Raw genomic sequence first — 17,904 nt, forward strand, 5'->3', positions numbered from 1 at the left:
CGCGTGGCCGCCGGTGTCCTCTCCACGGGACTTCTCTGGCGCGCGCGTCGAGTCACACACCCACCCCTCGGGCCTGGACACCCACTCCACGTGGATTAAAGGGCAAAGTTCAAGGCTAGGTGGAAGGGACCTGGGTTCCAGTCCACACAGCGAGGGGGCGTCCGTGGAGCCCAGTCCTGGGGGGCCCCGGCCGTCCCTCGCTCCTCGCGGCGCTCCCTCTCCTCCCTCTGCAAATCCGCACAGTAGGACCCATGAGCACAAGTCCGGAAAGCCCAAAGCTGGCCCAGCCATGGTGGCGACCCAGGAACCAGTACTCTGGAACAAGCCAGGGACAGGTGGCTTGGGAAGAGTGGCCCTTTCTGGGTGGATTGAGGTCCTCGAGGGGTCCGCCTATGGAGACAATGCTTTAAGAGTCTGCGCCACCCCTCAGCAAGCTCATTGGGTTGGGACAAAGGACAGAGCCTGGACTTGTGGAGTCCCCAGGTTCAGCCATGCAGTCACAGGGCATGTGATAAAAGGGGCGAGTCGTGTGAGACACCTGTGTGTGTGACCTGGGCAAGCCACACCCCCGGAGAATCCTCCATGCCACAGAGAGCTGGGCACAGCCATGCCTGGTGTCTGAGTCCCTTTCCACGTGGACGTCCTGTAACTTGGGGGTAGGTGGGTCAGTCTCTGGATGGGTGCCCGTCTCTCCTGTGGCCAAGGCTTGGCACTGCCCTGCTGCGAGTGTGGATTTCAAAGGACACATGCCTGTCTTTTGCTTATTCACCTGTTCCCCGCCTCGAAAGCGTTCTATTTTTAGCCTCCCTGCCTCCTCTCCCCCTCCCTGATGGAGATAACACTGCAGATACCTGAGCCAGCCTCCACTCGCACAGCCTCCCTCCCAATGCCCCACGAGTGGCCACCAGGCGGTGGCCCACTCTCCTGACCCCAGCTGGAGTTCCACATTTTGCAGGGACACTCCGGCCCTCCCGTGAGGAGCTGCTGTGCTCACCCTGGAAACGCCCAGAGCGCTGGGATTCCACGGGCGCCCTTGGGGTAGGACCAGTGTGTTGCTTTCCTGGGGTTGCCACAACCAACTGCCAGGAGGGAAGAGTGAGGTCTCTGCTGACTCCCAGAACTGCCCTCGCTGTGGTGAGACATGCTCTTTGGTGGTGACTTGTGGGCCCCACAGAGGAAGACCTTAGGCTCGCCCCTCCATACACAGGCTGCCCCAGGGAGAAGGGTGGCCATCTCCACCCACTCCATGTCCTCGGTCCCCAGTATTGGCTCTGGGGGCTAAGCCCTCTTCCGCCCTGCAGCAGAATCCCACCCCACGGGCTCCTGGGTCGGCCCCTCCTGGAACTGGAACAGGATCTGCAGGGACGAAGGTCCTCACTGTCTTCCCTTGACATCTGGGACCGCAGGGCTGACCATGTGTCGGGGACCGGGCAGCCTGGCCCTCCCATCTGCCTCCAGCAGATGCCCAAGGAGAGTTTTCAGGGGGTCAGACCCAGGGGCTGCAAGTTCATCTGTGGGACCAAGGGAGATGTGGTTCCAGTTCCACTTGAGTTGAGGAACTTGTCCTTTCATGTGTGTTTGTGTCTTTCTGGGTTTATGGTGGAGGCAATGCTGATGCTGGGAAGAGACACACATATGTGTGTACAGGTGTGTATCTCCACCACCTGGATGGCTCACTGAGAGGGTTTGTGACTCAGACCCGGAAACACTCACCTGCATAGACAGCAGCCCCAGAGAGGACGAGCCCTGTCATCCACACAACTGCCGATGGTCGGGTCCATGGTGGGGGTCCACAGAGCTCATGAACAAGAGAGGAGGATCTGGCACCTCCAAACAGCGTGACCTTTCTGGGTCCCTTGTCCATGCCCTGGGGGCGCTTAGACCCTATCTGTGCTCCTGAGTGGAGGCCTGCGGGTGAAGGGCAAGGCCCCCAGAGCAAGCCTGGCAGCTGGGTCCTGACTGTCCCAGCCTTGGGGCAGAGGCTGGCCATTCACCGAGAAAGCAGGCGTGGTTGAGATGCCAGGACTCAGGGCAGTCCCATGGCCATTCAAGGTCATGGGCCCATGAAAACTGGAATCTAGTGCTTGAAATCCCTACATCCACCAAACTGGGGCCAGCATGTGCTTGGTCACCTGCAGTGACGGGGAATTCACTACCGCTATAGCTGTGCACACCACCTTGGATCTTGATTGTTAGGAGGACAGTGGCTCTTGAACTGGGGGTCAGTGGGGACAATGGTGATGTGAGGGTCCTGAGAGGCAGATATGGTTGTCTCAGAGCCCCCGGCTGCTCTGGGCTCCAGTGCCCAGCTGCTGACACCCCAGCCTCCCAGGAAATGACTGGACTTGGATGTGGGTGGGTGTGGTGTCCACCATGTCCTTTCATGAGAAGCTTCTTCCATCTGGCAGATGGCCTGATGCCTGGTGCCCAAGAGCCCCTCACATGGGACACTTGCTTACATGGGTGCCCTGTGGCTTGTGTCTACCCATGTCCAGGTGATGCCTGCCAGACTTGCACTCTGTCCTGGTGTTCCAGGGAGATGGGAAAACCAGACCTGGGCAGCCCCTGGAACTTCCAGGGAAGGCGCACATTCAGTCTACCATGGCAGGGAACACACTCGGGGATTCATTACAGACCCCGGCAGGGAGGGTGCCACGAATGGGGAGGGCAGTCCTCCATCCCTGTCACACGAGGCAGGAGTGAAGAGTCAGGTGGGGAGAGAGAGACAGAGACAGAGAGGAGGGAAAGAGAGAGACAGAGAGACAGAGAGAGAGAGAGGGGAAGAGTGAGACAGAGAGAGAGGGAAAGAGACAGAGACAGAGAGAGAGACAGAGAGGGAAAGAGAGAGACAGAGAGAGAAGGAAAGAGAAACAGAGAGGGAACAGAGAGAGACAGAGAGAGAGGGATAGAGACGGGGGGGAAAGAGAGACAGAGAGAGAGGGAAAGAGAGACAGAGAGAGAAGGAAAGAGAAACAGAGAGGAAAAGAGACAGAGAGGAAAAGAGAGAGATAGAGAGACAGAGTGAGAGACAGGCAGAGGGAAAGAGAGAGAGAGAGGAAAAGAGAGAGAGAGAAAGAGAGAGACAAGAGAGTGAGAGACAAAGAGGGGGGGAAGACAGAGAGAGAGAGAAAGAGAGACAGACACAGAGACAGAGAGACAGTAAGAGAGACAGAGGGTGGAAATGGACAGGGAAAGAGAGACAAAGAGAGACAGAGGGAAAGAGAGACAGAAACAGAGAGAGAGCGGGAAAGAAAGAGACAGAGAGTGACAGAGGGGAAAAGAGAGAAAGGGAAAGAGAGAGAGTGAGAGACAGAGGGAAAGAGAGACAGACAAAGAGGGAGAGAGAGAGACACAAAGGAGGAAAGAGAGAAAAATGAGGGGTCAGCTGGCCATGTGTCTAGGGAGGAGGGTGTGGTCTCCCTAGAGTCCTGGCAAATACCCAAATGGCCCATGTAAAGCAAGTGGCAGGAAGCAGGAGTCATCCCCAGGCGGGACAGATGCCACTGAGTTCTTGCCTCTGGCTGCCAGCCTGGCCGTCGGGTTGTTGGCCTCCTCTGCCCAGGCAGGCCTGTGCTGCACTGTCCTGTGAACAGCCCCTCACACAGCACATAATCTGCGGAACAGGCGGATGTGGATGCCTCAGACACACTGAGCAAGTGGTACTGCTGAGGGGCCCCGGGGCTGGCCAGAAGAGCTGAGGACAGAGCTGCCCAAGCGGGATTCTGTGCGCATGTCTGCCTGTGTACACAGGTCATGTGCATGCAAGTGTTTGGGTGTGGGTGCATGCATGTTTGTGCATGTGTGTGCATGCAGCTGCTGGTGAGAAGTTGCAGGAGCTGCTCCGATGTGACCTGCAGGCTGTGTGTGTGCAGATGAGCCCCAGCCGCTGGGAGAGGGGTCCACTGGGTCCGTGGGGGCTGCTTCCACCCCTGCACCCCACTGGTGTCAACGGTCCTTCCACCTTGTCATCTGCCATGTGAGGAGCAGACAACTTGTTCCCAGCTGTGGGGGAGACCAAGACCGTCCATGAAGACACAGCCCCTGAGTGTCCTGTGTTACTGAGGAGGTTGAGGCTGTCCATGGAGACACAGCCCCTGAGTGTCCTGTGTCACTGGCAAGATGGAGGCTATCTCATGGAGACATGGCCCCTGAGTGTCCAGTGTCACTGAGAAGACTGAGGCTGTCCATGGAGACATGACTCCTGAATGTGTCACTGGGGAGATCGAGGTCATCCACGGAGACAAGACCCCTGAGTGTCCTGCGTCACTGGGGATACCAAGGCCTTCCCACGGAGACACAACCTCTGAGTGTCCTTTGTCACTGGGAAGGCCGAAGCTGTCCACGGAGACATGGCTCCTGAGTGTCCTGTGTCATTGGGGAGGCCGAGGCCATCCCATGGAGACACGACCCTGGACTATCCTGTGCTGTGAGGAAGACAGGCCGTCCACGGAGATCCGGCCCCTGAGTGTCTGTGCTCTGTCCAGTGACATAGGGAAGAGGTTAACATGGCAACCTGGTTGGGCAGGAGGGAGGCGGGTATTAGGCAGCTCAGCACCCCCTGCAGCTCCCTCCTAGGAGCCGAGCCAGCACGGAGTAGTGGGAGACCAAGGATGAGTGCCCAGGTCTTGTTCTCTGTGTATTGCTGGCCTGGGGTGGGAGGTGGTGCAGGAGGACATGGCATCTCTTCAAGGCACATTGTGAAGGAGCTGCAGTGGGTCTGAGAGTCTCCAGGTACTGCCCCGTGACCCTTGTGTTGAATTACTGTGTCCAGCAGGTACATGACCCTGGGCCGGGCCAGGGCAGCTGGCTCCCAGGGGCCTGGGCAGCTCCTGTACCTTCCCAAAACAGGACAGGGCAGACCTTGGGTGGGGAGAGAGCAGAAATGGGGCTGACCACCAACTCCGGCTCTGTTGGGGACCACCCTTCCCAGGGTAGATGGGTGGTGCCCGGAGTCTCTTCCCTAACTGGCTCAAAAGAGAGGTGACTATCTCTTCTCTGCATCTTGGTGTACGGTGCCTGACACAGAGTTGACAGACAGCTGTGTCCCCCAAAAGATGTGAGAATCCTAATTCCCATCCCTGAGCATGTGACTTCATTTGTTTTTGTTTTTGTTTTGTTTTGTTTGAGTTGGAGTCTCACTCTGTTGCCCAGGCTGGAGTGCAGTGGCCGCTCCCAGCCACCGCAGCCTCGACCTGCTGGGCTCCGGCGATCCTTCCGCCTCAGCCTTCCAAGTAGCCGGAATTACAGGCATGCGCTACCATGCCCAGCTGATTTTTTGATTTATTGTAGAGATGAGGTCTTGCTGCCCAGGCGGGTCTCGAACCCGCGGGCTCAGGCAATCCACTCACCTCAGCCTCCCAAAGGCGTGGGATGACAGGCTGAGCCACCGAGCACGGCTTGTTGTTTTTTTTTTTAAGATAGCACCACTTCTCTGAGTATGTTGTATATACCAAACTCCCAGTACTAGGCACTTAATCTACATTTTATCAATCTGATCCCTGCCAAACCTCCTCAATATACCCACTGTTATGCCCATGCCCTCCATCCTCCTTCACAAATACCTCATATACAGTTTTACAGATGAGAAAAACTACATCTCAGAGAGTCTAACAACCTGCCTAGGAGTGACCTCATTTGGAAACAGGGTCTCTACAGATGTCGCCAAGTCAAGACAAGGTCATGAGAGTGGCCCTAATCCAGTGACCAGTGTTCTTATAAAGGAGGTGAAATTTGGACCCAACTCTGTCCACACCTTGATGCTGGACCGCTGGCCCTAGAGCTGGGAGAGACCTATTTTCTGTTGTTTTAAGCCCTCCAGAGTGTGGCCCCTTGCTTCAGCAGCCCTGGGACACTCATAGTATCCTGGACTAGGGCAAGAACCCAGCTGCCATAGAGCCTGTGTCCGCCGGGACACCCGGCAGATCCTCCCTCCACATACCAGGTGTGCTAAGAGTTTCTAGAAAAACACCCTGTTGGGGCTGCTCCCACCCCCAGGGGTCCTGTCTCACCCACCCCCTCTGCACTGACTCTTGAGGGAGGCGCAGGTCTGCAGACAGTCACACCAGCCTAGGCTCTTCCTCCTGTTCTTCACTGAGGCCAAGACACGGTCGTATGTCGGGGTAGGGGGCAGGGCAGCCCCCAGCCAGCCTCTTTCCTCCAGGTCAGGGATCTGGGGGTGCCATCTGGAGTCTTCCCCTCACCCTGCAAAATGCATCCCTCCCTTGCTCCAAGAGTCGCTTCTGGAGATGCATTCCTCAGGCTACTTTTGCCCAGGTGACCTTGTGATGCCTTACTGTGAGTGAATTTAAGCTTTTTTTTTTTTTTTGAGTTGGAGTCTCACTCTGTTGCCCAGGCTGGAGTTCAGTGGCCCTTTCATGGCCACCCCAGTGTCGACCTGCTGTCTCCAGCAATCCTTCCGCCTCAGCCTTCAAAGTAGCTGGCACTACAGGAGCGCTCCCACGCCCAGTTAATTTTTGATTTATTGTAGAGGTCTCGCCAAGCTGCCCGGGCTGGTCTCGAACCCGCAAGCTCGGGCAAGCCATTCATCTTGGCCTCCCAAAGTGCTGGGATTACAGGCTGAGCCACGGAGCCTGGCCTTAAGCTTCTTTCAACGAGGGGGTGTTCGGAGGAGCGTTGTGGAAGGAAGGGATACAGAGACCCAGGAGACAGACAGTTGTTCCCAGTCACATGTGATTGGTCCCAGCTCTACTCAAGTGTGTTGCTAGGTACGTGCAGACTGGGCCAGACAACTGAAGGTGGGCCCTGCCCGCTCTTGCAGCAGCTTGGGGCAGGGCGTCGAGTCTTTCCTCATCCATGAAACGGAGCAGTGACTTCTGCCTGCCTCCCAGGACCTCGGGAGCCTAGATGAGGTGGCCCTGCCTTGGAGGGACCCTGTTGCACCACCACATGCCCAGGGGACCCCAGGGGGCAGCTGCAGCCAGGCATGCCAATGTTGGGGGAATGGCTGCAGCTGGGGGCCTCTTGCTGCCCTCTGTTCCCCACATGTGTACTCTGGAGAGGAGCAGCACACCCTGCTATGCCCCAGGAGCCAGCCACGGGGCAGGAACTGCAGACAGTTTCTTGGGGGCCCCGGAGCTGGGGGAGGGGGCCTGGCCAGGGGCAGGGAGTCTCTGTTCTTGGGATATTCCGGGCATCCTGGAAGCGGCTGGCCACCTGACCCTAATGGCAACCCAGAGACGCTCCCCACACTGTTGCATAATGTGAAACCAAGGCATGTTGCCACGGGTCTCTGATGGGCCCGCGGGGCCTGGGAGCTCCTGGGACAAGCTGGCTTGGCGCTGTGCTGTCCAATGCTCACGGACCCCAGGGTGGAGACCCAGGCCTTCGGAACTCTCCGACCCAAGGGGCTGTGGCCTATCCCCGCTTCCTGTGTAGCAGGAGGGGTGCAGCCTCCGGCCCTGGCTGGGACCCCCCCGCCCCACTGTGGGTGGCGGGCACCTGGCTCCACCCGGGGCTTCCCTAACACAAAAAGGAGGCCAGGTACTTGCTTGGGCCCGGGCCTGCTGAGCCCCGAGTTCCTACCTTGTGAGGTCACTCCAATGACTGCTCCTGGGCAGACCCTCCTGGACACACAGGGTGATCTGAGAGGATGCCCAAGATCCAGGTCGCACCCTCGCTAGATGCCATCCCGTGGTTTTGGGCTCCCCATGGCTAGGATGAAAGGCCTGAATGGGATGCCCTGCACCCTTGGAAACTGGAGCTGTGGTGGGGAAGGGGCGAGGGGCCCAGACGTGGAGGGGCAAGGTGGGATTCATCGTTGGGTGGAATGTCGAGAGACTGGGGTGTGGAAGGGGGCTTGAGAGGGTCTTGCTGCTGCTGGGTGCCCATGACCCAGGTGGGCTCCCCTCTTGATGCTCTATTTTCTCTGCTATGACTCGGGTGCCACCTGCATATCATAGGCAGATGCTTACCATTCTCTCAGGGCAGTGCAATCCACATAGCTCTCAGGGACGGGGACCCAGTCGGGTGGGAGAAACGTAGAGGGAGGCTCCTTCCTTGTCCTCCCTCCCGGGAGCCAGAGGCCCTGAAACATCAGTCCCAGCAACAGCATGAGCATCAGCGGGGCCCAGGGAGTTTTTCCTTCTCTTGCCCCACCCCACCCCAACATCCAAAGCCCTGCCCACTCCCCAGGTGGTGACCTGGGAGGGGTCCTCAGAGCCGAGGATGACACAGCTAGGGCCACGCAGAGCCCGGGTGGCACACAGTCCCAGCCATGTCCACACTGCTGGGCCAGGACAGCTATGGCTCCTCCCTCCCTTCCTGGGGGGGACCACCTAGACTGGGTAAGTGCTCCAGTCCCTACAGGAAAGCAGTGACGCAGGCACCACCTCCCGAGGTGCCGTGGGGGTCAGGACCTGCTGAGACAAGGCCCAAAGCTGCCTCTGGGCTTCCTGGGTGCACAGGGTCATGCCCTGTGACAGGCCCCTGTGTCACTGTGGCCAGATGGAGCAGGCCTGGGCTTGGGGAACTGCCTGTCTGCTCCCATGGGGAGTGCCCACCAAGGGCCGTGGCCAGGCATGGCTGGTGGCCAGACGGTGGTCACAGACAGCCTTGCTGGGCACCAGATGAGGGCTTGTGGGTAGCTCAGGGCAGGCGGTCCCTGGGGATGCTGTGAGCCCCTCTGGAGAGCCATGGGGATGGGCACGTGGCAGGTGGCTCTGCTGTCCCCAGAGCCCGGCACTGCTGGGTGAGGAGGGCTTCCCTGATGCAGGAGCCTTGGCAGGGTCAAGAGCCATTGGAAGGGGAGGTTGGGCCCCCAGTGGCCCCTGAAGGCACTCGGAGCCAGCCCTGCTTCATATGGGGTAGACTGGTCTGGCTCGTCTCCCTTGAGCTGCCTGGGAGACACTGCCAGAAGGGGGTGAGCAGAGCACCCGGGATGGGGGAGGGGAACCCGTGGACTGTCTTCAACGGCCGCTGCCTGGATGAGCCAGCAACAACTCCTGGCGACTTCTGAAGGCCCTCAGTGAGCTGGAGAACACAGGGCCTGGGCGCCACGAGCAGCTGGCAGGAGGCCTAAGCCACTGGGTCCAGGGAGGAGTCAGAAGGTTGTCTTGGGGAGGAGGCTGGGGACCCCAAGGGAGGATAGCACCACCGCCGAGACTGCTGTAGTTGCTCTGAAACGTTTTATTTAAATTTTTTTTAAAAGACAGCAATAATTAATGCTATGAACAGGACAAGAGTGCTGACCCGCGCTTCTGCCCAACCCCACCAAGTAGGCCCCTGCCCAGACCCTGAGCTACCCTCCGCTGGGCGGTCCCTGCCTGAGGCAAGACATGGTCAGCTTTGGCAGGTGATGAAACTGAGGCCAGTACCTGGCGATTAGAGGCCCCTACCCTGCTCTCCCTGCCTCCTCCAGGCACAGCCACAGTGAATGGCCAGGGTGTGATTTCTTCCTGGTTTTATCAGGGAGAAGCCGCAAGTCATGGGAAGCCTGGTATGTGGAGCCTGCAGGCCACGCCTGCCCTGACCTAGCACCCAGGATGCCTTGGCCCAGGTTCGTTCCAGCAGCCACCCTATCATGCCATCCCTCCTTGGCCCGACCCTACACTGCTTATTTTTGATTGTTTTTTTAAAAAATATAATTTTGTAAATGTTCCATAAAAATACTATTATTCCTAGTCAAACACGGATATTGCGATATGAAGAGGAATGCTTTGTCTTTGCTCTATAAAACGTGAAAAGGTTTTCACACTGGGGAAGATAGAAAAGGTGCCGGTTTCTAAGTATCACAAAAGCCAGTACCAAACACGTGGGGGAAGCAGGCCGGGCAGGCTGCAGGGCCCAGGCACCGGCGCCCCCTCCCCACGAGGGGTGTCATGGCTTTGGAGAGACAGCCGGCGGCTCCACGTTCTGGGGGCCCTGCCCGGGAGCCCGCTCGGCCACAGCACCGAAGAGCCCAGCGATGCACCAGGCCACGGCGGCCCCGCTGACGGCAGAGGGTGGCGGCCAGTCCTCTCAAGGCTCGTGGCCTGCCCTTCCGGACACGAGTGGAGGCACCTCTGGCCCCAGGTGCATTACTCTGCAGAGCAGGAGGGGACACGGCCCTGTCCTTTGAGGGCGTCTTCGACCCCAGGCGCGGGCAGGTGATGGCATCGCCACGTCAGTTCTCAGAGAGAGACAGGGCCAGCGCGGCCTGGAAGGCAGCCTCCTCATCGATGCTATAGTCCTGAGGATGCAAGGGGGAGGAGACGGGCTGCAGGCCTCAGGAGCCCAGGGCTGCCGGGCTGCACTCCCCCGCAAAGTGCCTGTCCCTCCAGGATCCTGCTCCCCGCCTGCAGGACTGGGAAGGACGTGGTCCTTTGGGGACCTGTTTGTCCTCTGTGGGATGAGAAGGTGTCAACCACTCCATGTGGCAGTGAGCGGCCTCCTGGGTTCTCATCCTGAGTGGATTCCCTGAGGGCTCAGTGGCTGTATGCCTGGTGGAACCCAGAGTGCAGGGCTTTCTTTCACCCTCGTCTGTAGGAACTGGGTAGTGAGTCCTGGGCAGCTGGCAGGAGGCGACAGCGTCACCAGGAATATACAGGGCTAGGGGAGTGTGGAGAGGGGCTGCAGACCTGGGGGCTGTAACGTCTGACCCACTGTGGGGAGGGAGACAGTGGAGTGTGAAAATGCTGGGGATTCCCAGAAAGCCCGTAGGGGAGGCCAGTTCACCTTGCTGGGCTCTGCAGGGCCAGAAGGCAGCCCACTGGCCCTGGGCAGAGCCTCACCTGGGAGGCTGTGGCGCCCTCTAGTGGTCACTCAGACCTGGCCATTTCTCACCCCGCCTTCCGGCCCATAACCGTAGGAGGGCCCCGCCCCTGAGTGAGCTTGGCTAGAGCTTCCTCTGATTAAAACGAGGGCCCCTAAGACTGGCTGAGGGCATGCGCGGGGGGGCAGGGCACCGCAGCAGGACACCCACCACAAAGGTGTCGTAGGAGAACTTGTGCCGGTGGAGCAGGTGCTGCAGGAAGTTGGCGCTCTTGTAGCTGGGGTCACCCCAGGGCATGGCCGAGCAGATGGGACACACCTGCAACAGGCTGGTGTGAGTGGGTGCTGGGCAGGCCCTCCGGCACCTGGGGTGCCACCCTCCGCAGCCCCCGGCTGTGCACCCTGCTTGCCTAGACTGAGGCGCACAGAGCTGGGCCTTGGCTGCTGAGACCTTGCCACCAAGCCCTACGAAGTGCTGCCCTGAACTTGGCACTGACCACTCCCACCATCTGGTGCACCCTGGACTCATGCCCACCCCCCAGGCCTCCCAGGCAGGGCCCTTCCGGATGGGCACTCACCACACGGTTGGGGTCGCTGCGGTGGCTGTCCACGCAGTGCTTCACCAGCTCTTGCTGGTCCAGGTTGCGGGCACCACAGTACGGGCAGGCGAAGGTGGACCTGTTGGGGATGTTGCTGGGGGGCAGGGCGGTGAGTGGCGGCTGGGGGCCGAGGGGCATGGGCCTGCGTCACGCCACCAGGCCGGGCCCAGCCTGCCCTCCACAGGCCTCCAGAGGACATGCCAGGCCCTCTCCTCCCCCGACGCCCGGCAGGCCCAAGGGGACCCAGTGGCCCACCCATCTGCTGCGAGGCACTGTGTGGGTCTGGCTGCACCCTCCTCTTGCTCCTGACCCCTGAGATGTCCCCATCCCGGGTGGCCCAGCCTCCACAGGTACTTCCTGCAGGATGGCAAGGCCCTCCCCAGAGCGCCACAGTCCCCGGGGCAACCCCGCCTCTCAGGGACTGGGAGCACTTCATCCGCTCCTTATGGATGAAGAAGCGAGGTGAGCTGAGCCCCGTACCCTCCCCTAGCGTGCGGCCCACCTGGGGATGGGCTGGGATGAGGGCACCACAGGGACAAACTTGGGGCAGTTGGCCATCTGCTCCTGGACCTTCAGGCAGGAGGAAACGTGCACTCGCATCTTGGCCAGCGTCACCTAAGGAACAGGGCGCAAGGGCGTCCTCAGGGTCAGGAAGGGCAGTCCAAGGCACCATGGCAGCAAGGGCACCCAGCCTTCTGCTCCTACACAGCCAAGGTCCCAGCAGCCAGCAGGGCTTCTGGGAGGCTGAGTGAACACCTGCAGCGAGGAGACCCCAAGTGCAGGGTCCTCAGAGACCCACAGCTCAGAGCAGGTGCCACCACAGACATTTCACTTAGTGGATGCCAGGAGTCCCTGGAGACCATCCAACAGGAAGGGGGACCCCAGCGAAGGAGGGGGCAGAATTTATTAGGGAGAAAACCCACCCCCTGGTGGGACCAGCGTAAAAAATTATCCTAGACAAATGTCATTTGAGGAAATCCACATGGGTGTCACAATACAATGACCCAGGGTCACCTCAAGTCACTGTTGCCAGAGACAGAAACCTGCCAGAAAAGGGAAATGGGAAGAGGTAGAGCCCAGTATGTTCAAATCCACGGCCCAGGAAGGGAGGTGGCCACGGCCAGCCTCCTGGGTGGTGGAGCCCCCAAGGTCCCACCTCTCAGGAAATGCCATTGGCTGAGAACAGATGTCTCACAGAGCTGAGGGCAGGTGAAGGGCACCTGCTTCCCTGAAAGCAGAGCACTGTCCTCCACATGCCATCCAACCCAGTGTCCAGGGTCAAGACCACGAGATCCAAACTCTGGATACAGCAGCACCCAGTCCTGCCCACAGCCCTTCACAGCCCGACCCAGGCCCTTCACAGCCTGGCACATGGCAGGGAGACAGAATGCTGGGAGACGTGGGTGAGAGCCGCAAGACTGTGGCATGTGGAAGGCCCCGGTCCTTTCTGTCACCCAGGATAGAGAAAGCATAAGCAGTGGGGAGCTGGGAGGCCCACAGGACCAAGGAGCTGTGGCTCAACCTTGCCCCCTGGAGTCCAGAGCAGCCCCTGGACGCCTGGTCTCTGACCCTGAGGACACAGTCCAAGGGCTGCTGTCATGTGACAGCTTCGCAGGACTGGAGCCTGAGCGGTGGCAGAGTAGTGAGAGGAAAATCTAAAGTGAATCCAGGCTGCTCAGTCCTCCTGGGGCAGAGGGGCCAGCGGGGCGCCCCACCTCGGGCAGGTGGCATGTAGGGAGGACAGCAGGTGCAGGTCAGGCTTGGGAGGATGGAGAAGTACACCCAGCCCATGACCCTACAGGCCCTTGGGAGCGGACTCCTGGGCCATTGGCTCTGCCTGTGCCTATACTCCTCCCCCCATCTCAGAGCCCCCTAGAGCCGCTGCCTCTCCCATCTGTCACAGCCCACAGGCGCAGCCCCATGAACCCTAGGGCTGCACAGGGGACTGCATGCATCACACACACATGGGCTCTGGAGGTCCAGGAGCTCTGGCAGCGCTGCTCCCGTTGGCTGTCACACGGGAAGGAGCCGATGGGAGGGAGGGGCTGGGCCATCACTCAACAGAAAGGCAAGCAGAATGGGGCCTGAAGTTGCCCCTTGAGTGCCCCTCCCCGGCCCAGGTGACCAGCGGGCGGTACCTTCTTGTTGCAGCCTCGACAGGGCGCCTTGTAGGATGAGAGCTGCTTCTCCACATGGGCGGCCTTTTCTACCTTCTTGGGGTCAAAGGGTAGGCGGCAGAGCGGGCACAGGGGTGATGGCACCTGCAGGCATGGCTGGAGGCACGCCCCGCAGAACCTGCAGGGAACACGGGCCTAAGGGCTGGCCACGGGCCTCCCAAACCATACCAGCCTCAGTGGCCCCTCCCACTGGCCCTTGCAGGGTCCTCAGGGGCAGATCCTTCTCTGCTGGCCATGTTCCTGGAAACGGTCACTCCTACGCCTAAGGCCTGCCAGCTGCAGAGGCCCCATTGTGCTACATGGTGGTTCTGGTCCCCAACGGTCAGACCCTGTTTTTGGGCTGTGGGCAGGGTTGTGGCTCCAGCCCTCCACCATGCATCAGCCCGTGAGAGCTCCCATGGGCAGAAGGCCTAGCCTCTGCCTGCCAGGCCCATCCGCCTGTGGTGGTGACCATACTTCAAGGGCTCTGGGGTGGGGTGCAGCCCAGGGGTCCTGGAAACTATCCAAGTGCTTACTCTGGGAGTAAAGTCACTAACAGTTGTGGGGAGGAAAACTGCCAAGCCCTAGGGGTGTCTGGTCTCGTTGGACAGGGCAGAGCCAAAGTGGCCAAGTGGTAGCATGCCCAGAGGCCAGGGAGAGTCTCCACCCAGGATGGCTTCCCAGGCAGGAGGGGTGCTGCGTCTAGGTGGAGGCTAGGTGAGTGTGAGCCAGCTCAGGGACACCTCAGGTGCCCATGGGCCCTGGCTTTTGGCACTGCCCCTAGGACACCCACCTTGTGAGGACAGACACCATGCCCTAGAGGCCCTCATGCACTCCAGCTCTAGGTAGTGGGCGTCTCCCCAGTCACAAGCACCCCCCCATATACTGCACCCCAGCCCGGAGATTCCAGCGGGAGCTAGAGAGCGAACTGCGTGACCTAGAGCCCCTCTCTGAGAAGGGGTGTGGGGACAGCCTAATAGCAAATGGTGCCGGAGCACAGGGACAGAGAGAGCTGGAGCCCCAGGACAGGCTCTGTGTGCAGGGGAGCCACCCAATCCCACAGATACACCAGCGCCACCGACTGCAGAAGTCGGTGTGCAGTTTCCTGCCTGTGCACGCCAGCAGCTGGGCCATGGGCCAGGGCAGGAACTCTGGTGGGCAGAGGGGGTGGGAGGATGTTTCTGGTTTTACAGGTGACTCAGCTAAGCGATGGGCCATTGAGAGATTCTATGTTCTTCTGAAGAAAAGGTCCCTCTGCTGCAGTCAGGCTGAGAGCGCAAGCAGAGACCACCCAGAGGCATCTCCAGTCCCTCCTGCTTTCCCTCTTCCCAGCCACCTGCCTGGCTAGTCCCTTGCACATGAGAGAAGGCAAGATTCACCCTAAGACCTGGGACCTGTCAGAAAGTGGATGTTCCTGACAAAACTCTTCCTGAAGGGTAGAGACCGCCAGTTCATCACTGCCCACGCGAGAGAGTAAGGCCTCCCCAGGCCATCAGCAGGTCTGTGAAGGAGACGCCCCCATCAGCAGGTCTGTGAAGGAGACAGCATTCCTGGGGCTGTCCCTGACTCCCCCATCACAGGAAGGATCTTCACAGAGAGCCTGCAGGGAGCTCTGCACAAGGCACTCACGGCTGCAGCGGAGGAAGTGGCCCAGGCCCCAGTAGGTGGAGGGATAGAGCATGGCATACACACATGGGAATGATGCCCGGCCTGAGAGGTAAAACCCCGACGTGCCTGCGCACGGCAGGCCCCAAGAACAGGGGGCTGGGTGGAAGATGCGGGACCAGACGATGCAGAGCACAGAGTCAGTCCTATTTCCGTGATGCACCACCAAGGCAAATCCAGAGAGAGAACACAGATGGGTGGGCTTGGGCACTGGGCTTCCTTCTGCAGGACGGTTGGATAGCTGAACACATTAGAAGCACTGAACGGTGCACTGGAAAGTGCGAGTCGTGGGTCACATGCACCCTTCCCAGCAAGAATGCTGGAAACCCAGCAGGATGTGGCCACATGGCACAACATGTGGCAGGAGGGAGAGGGTCCCTGCAAGCTTAGGAAAGCAGGTCTTGGAGGAAAGACGCCCAGAGGCCCTCGGGTGTCTCAGGAAGATGCATGCCCTGGCCCTCCACCAGCAGGACACCAGGAGAGGGACCCTAGCCTGCCTGCAGGGCGGCCCGGCCGTGTCTGCCTCTCAGTCCCTGAAGAGCAGGAGGCAGAACAAAGCATCCCCGGCCTAGTTTCCAGTGACTGCCACCCAGTGTGCTGAGAGCCAGCAGCTGAGCAGTGCCCGCTTCTCCCATGGGAGGCTCTTGCCTATGCCTGCCTAGGGCTGCAGAGCAGCTTCCCAGCAGAAGGATGGGCAGGGGTGTGGGGGCGGTAACAGCCTCGTGGAGGCAGGGGCGATGGCACACAGCTCTCCTGGTGAGTGCTTGGGGTTGCTGAGTGGACGCTGGGCCATGATGTGTCACCCCCACCCTGCCCTCCTGCACATGCTGACAGGAGGGTGTTTCAGAGATCTACAAGGCAGCAGGCCAGTCCCCCAGGCAAGACTTTCCTGAGTGGGCAAGGTTGTCTACCGAGGGAGGCTTCCAGGTAGGCTCATGACCAAGCTTCCAGTTCCCAATGGGACTCATGGCTCAGGCTGTCCCCCAAAGTGATAGACAACAGCTCCCGCTGGGGCCCCAGGCTCCCCCAGCAGCTGCAGGAGGGCCTGCCCTGCCCACGACCCCTTCCTCTGACAAGAGCAGGGCACCTGCCCCCACTCCAAGACACTCTCTCCATGAGAAAATACCTTCTGGGAAGAACTGCCCTAGGGAGCTCGTGAAGGGGAGGGTGCCAGACTGTCAGCAACAGTCTCATTGGCCATGCAAGTGGAACTTTCTCTGCTCATCTGCACACACACTGTGGCAGCACCTGACATGAAACCCACAGGAAGTCAGAAGCAGAGAGAGCACAGCCATAGACAGAGCAGCAGTGAGTGGGGAGGCTCAGAGAGACAAGGCTGCATGAGGCTCTCGCGGGACCAGCAAGGGGCCAGGAGAGCTGTCCATGCCTGCCATGGAAAGGGGGCCAGGAGAACTGTCCACACCTGCATGGAAAGAGGGCCAGAGAGCTGTCCACACCTGCCACGGAAAGGGGGCCAGGAGGGCTGTCCATGCCTGCCACAGAAAAGGGGGCCAGGAAGACCGTCCACGCCTGCCATGGAAAGGGGGGGGCAGGAGGGCTGTCCACGCCTGCCACAGAAAGAGGGCTTGTGGGAGAGATGCTTCTATGGTTCTGCTTGCTCCGTACTCTGTGTCATGAAAACCACATTTTAAGACGAGTGGAAGAAAAAGAAAGGGTGCATACCAAGTTGCGCAACTAGGAAACGGAAGTGCTATGGCCCACACCTATCTGTTCTCAGGAACAGAGAGAAGGGTGCAGATCACAACATAGGAGAACCGCTAGAATGTGCTCACAAGAAGTCAGTCCGGTTCAGAGGCTGCGCTGCCAAGACATCACAGCAATGATACAGGCGCAGGAGCAGCACCCTGAGCACCCTCACAGGAGATGTCCCAGGGCTCTCTGGGTATGGGCGGGAACATGAAAGCGGTCCCGGATCCTGAAACGGTCCCTGCCGCCTCACCCGGTAGCAGCACATACCCACCTAGCAGTCCCTCCTTGTATCAAGAGCCTCCCGGGTGAGCTGCCTTTGTTTGCAGAGTGTTCCAGGGCCTTCTGCCAGCCTTGGTGCAACCCCCCAATCCCCCTACTCAGAGGCTTGGTCGTCTGCAGGGAGTCACCCGCCCTATCCTGCTAATTTTGCACAAGACCTGTATTATTCAGCACTGAGAAGAAAGGTCTGGAGCAGACACGGATCTCGGTTTCCTCCCAGCAGGGCTGGCAGATCAGGCTTGAGCGGGCTCTCCCCCGGGAGCAGAGCCACATCCTCAAGTTTCCTTCCTGAGAGGGGTCGCTGTGGGCCCGGTGCAGCTGCAAACCCCGGCGAGGTGCGGGCATCTGTCCCCCTGCCGGCCAGCCTGCCGGGGTGCTCAAAGGCCTGCCAGGACCCAAGTTCTCTTTCAAAATAAACATCACACCCGCAGACTCCAAACAAGCCCTCTCTTAAGTTGAGGGACAGACAGACGTCCGTGGGAGCCAGAGCTAGCCGCAAGGGCCACCAGTCATTTATTCACCACTGCCCACCCAGCCTCCGCACGACCGGATTCCCTGGGACTGGCGCAGCGGCCGCCTCTGCTGCCCTCGGAGTGCCCAGCGGCCCGCCTGGCCGTTAGCGGCCCCGGGGACGCCGAGCGCGGGCAGGGCCGCAAGGAGTCCCCGCGAGCCGAGGTGGGGCGGAAGCCGGCGGGCAAAGGGGTCGGCTGGAGCGAGCGTCCGAGGCCGGGCGGCGCTGCGGAGAGCCCGGGGTCCGCCGTCCCCGAGCCTCCGCGAGCCGGGCTCCA

The 17,904-nt window shown here is 60.0% G+C and overlaps 2 protein-coding genes across 2 annotated transcripts in view; both read right to left on the bottom strand.

Annotated features, from left to right (window-relative positions):
• The window catches only part of SNAI3 (snail family transcriptional repressor 3), an 8,980-nt gene extending 7,116 nt beyond the window's left edge, over window positions 1–1,864 (bottom strand). The window contains exon 1 of the mRNA XM_021707409.1: window positions 1,714–1,864. Coding sequence (XP_021563084.1) covers window positions 1,714–1,864 — 151 coding nt within the window. The remainder of the gene's footprint in view (window positions 1–1,713) is intronic.
• Window positions 1,865–9,126: 7,262 nt separating this feature from the next.
• RNF166 (ring finger protein 166) lies at window positions 9,127–13,638 on the bottom strand. The gene is made up of 5 exons (XM_008074734.1): window positions 13,445–13,638; window positions 11,809–11,921; window positions 11,286–11,400; window positions 10,919–11,026; window positions 9,127–10,186 (listed from the first exon to the last, which is right to left on the bottom strand). Exons 2-5 carry the CDS (start codon window positions 11,904–11,906, stop codon window positions 10,121–10,123), a joined length of 387 nt encoding a protein of 128 aa, XP_008072925.1. The 5' UTR covers window positions 11,907–11,921; window positions 13,445–13,638; the 3' UTR covers window positions 9,127–10,120.
• Between the last annotated feature and the right edge of the window lie 4,266 nt (window positions 13,639–17,904).

The sequence above is a fragment of the Carlito syrichta genome, unplaced genomic scaffold (genome assembly GCF_000164805.1).
Source record: "Carlito syrichta isolate Samal-C Ts95f unplaced genomic scaffold, Tarsius_syrichta-2.0.1 Scaffold317439, whole genome shotgun sequence".
NCBI classification, from domain to species: Eukaryota; Metazoa; Chordata; class Mammalia; order Primates; family Tarsiidae; genus Carlito; species Carlito syrichta.

Excerpts from the sequence above, each read along its gene's own strand:
- RNF166 (XM_008074734.1), bottom strand. The coding sequence starts at position 11,906 with ATGCGAGTGCACGTTTCCTCCTGCCTGAAGGTCCAGGAGCAGATGGCC. Across the intron at positions 11,401-11,808 it reads TCATCCCAGCCCATCCCCAG|CAACATCCCCAACAGGTCCA; the intron begins GTGGGCCGCACG and ends CCTGCCCCCCAG. Across the intron at positions 11,027-11,285 it reads GCAGCGACCCCAACCGTGTG|GTGTGTCCCATCTGCTCGGC; the intron begins GTGAGTGCCCAT and ends AGCCTGTTGCAG.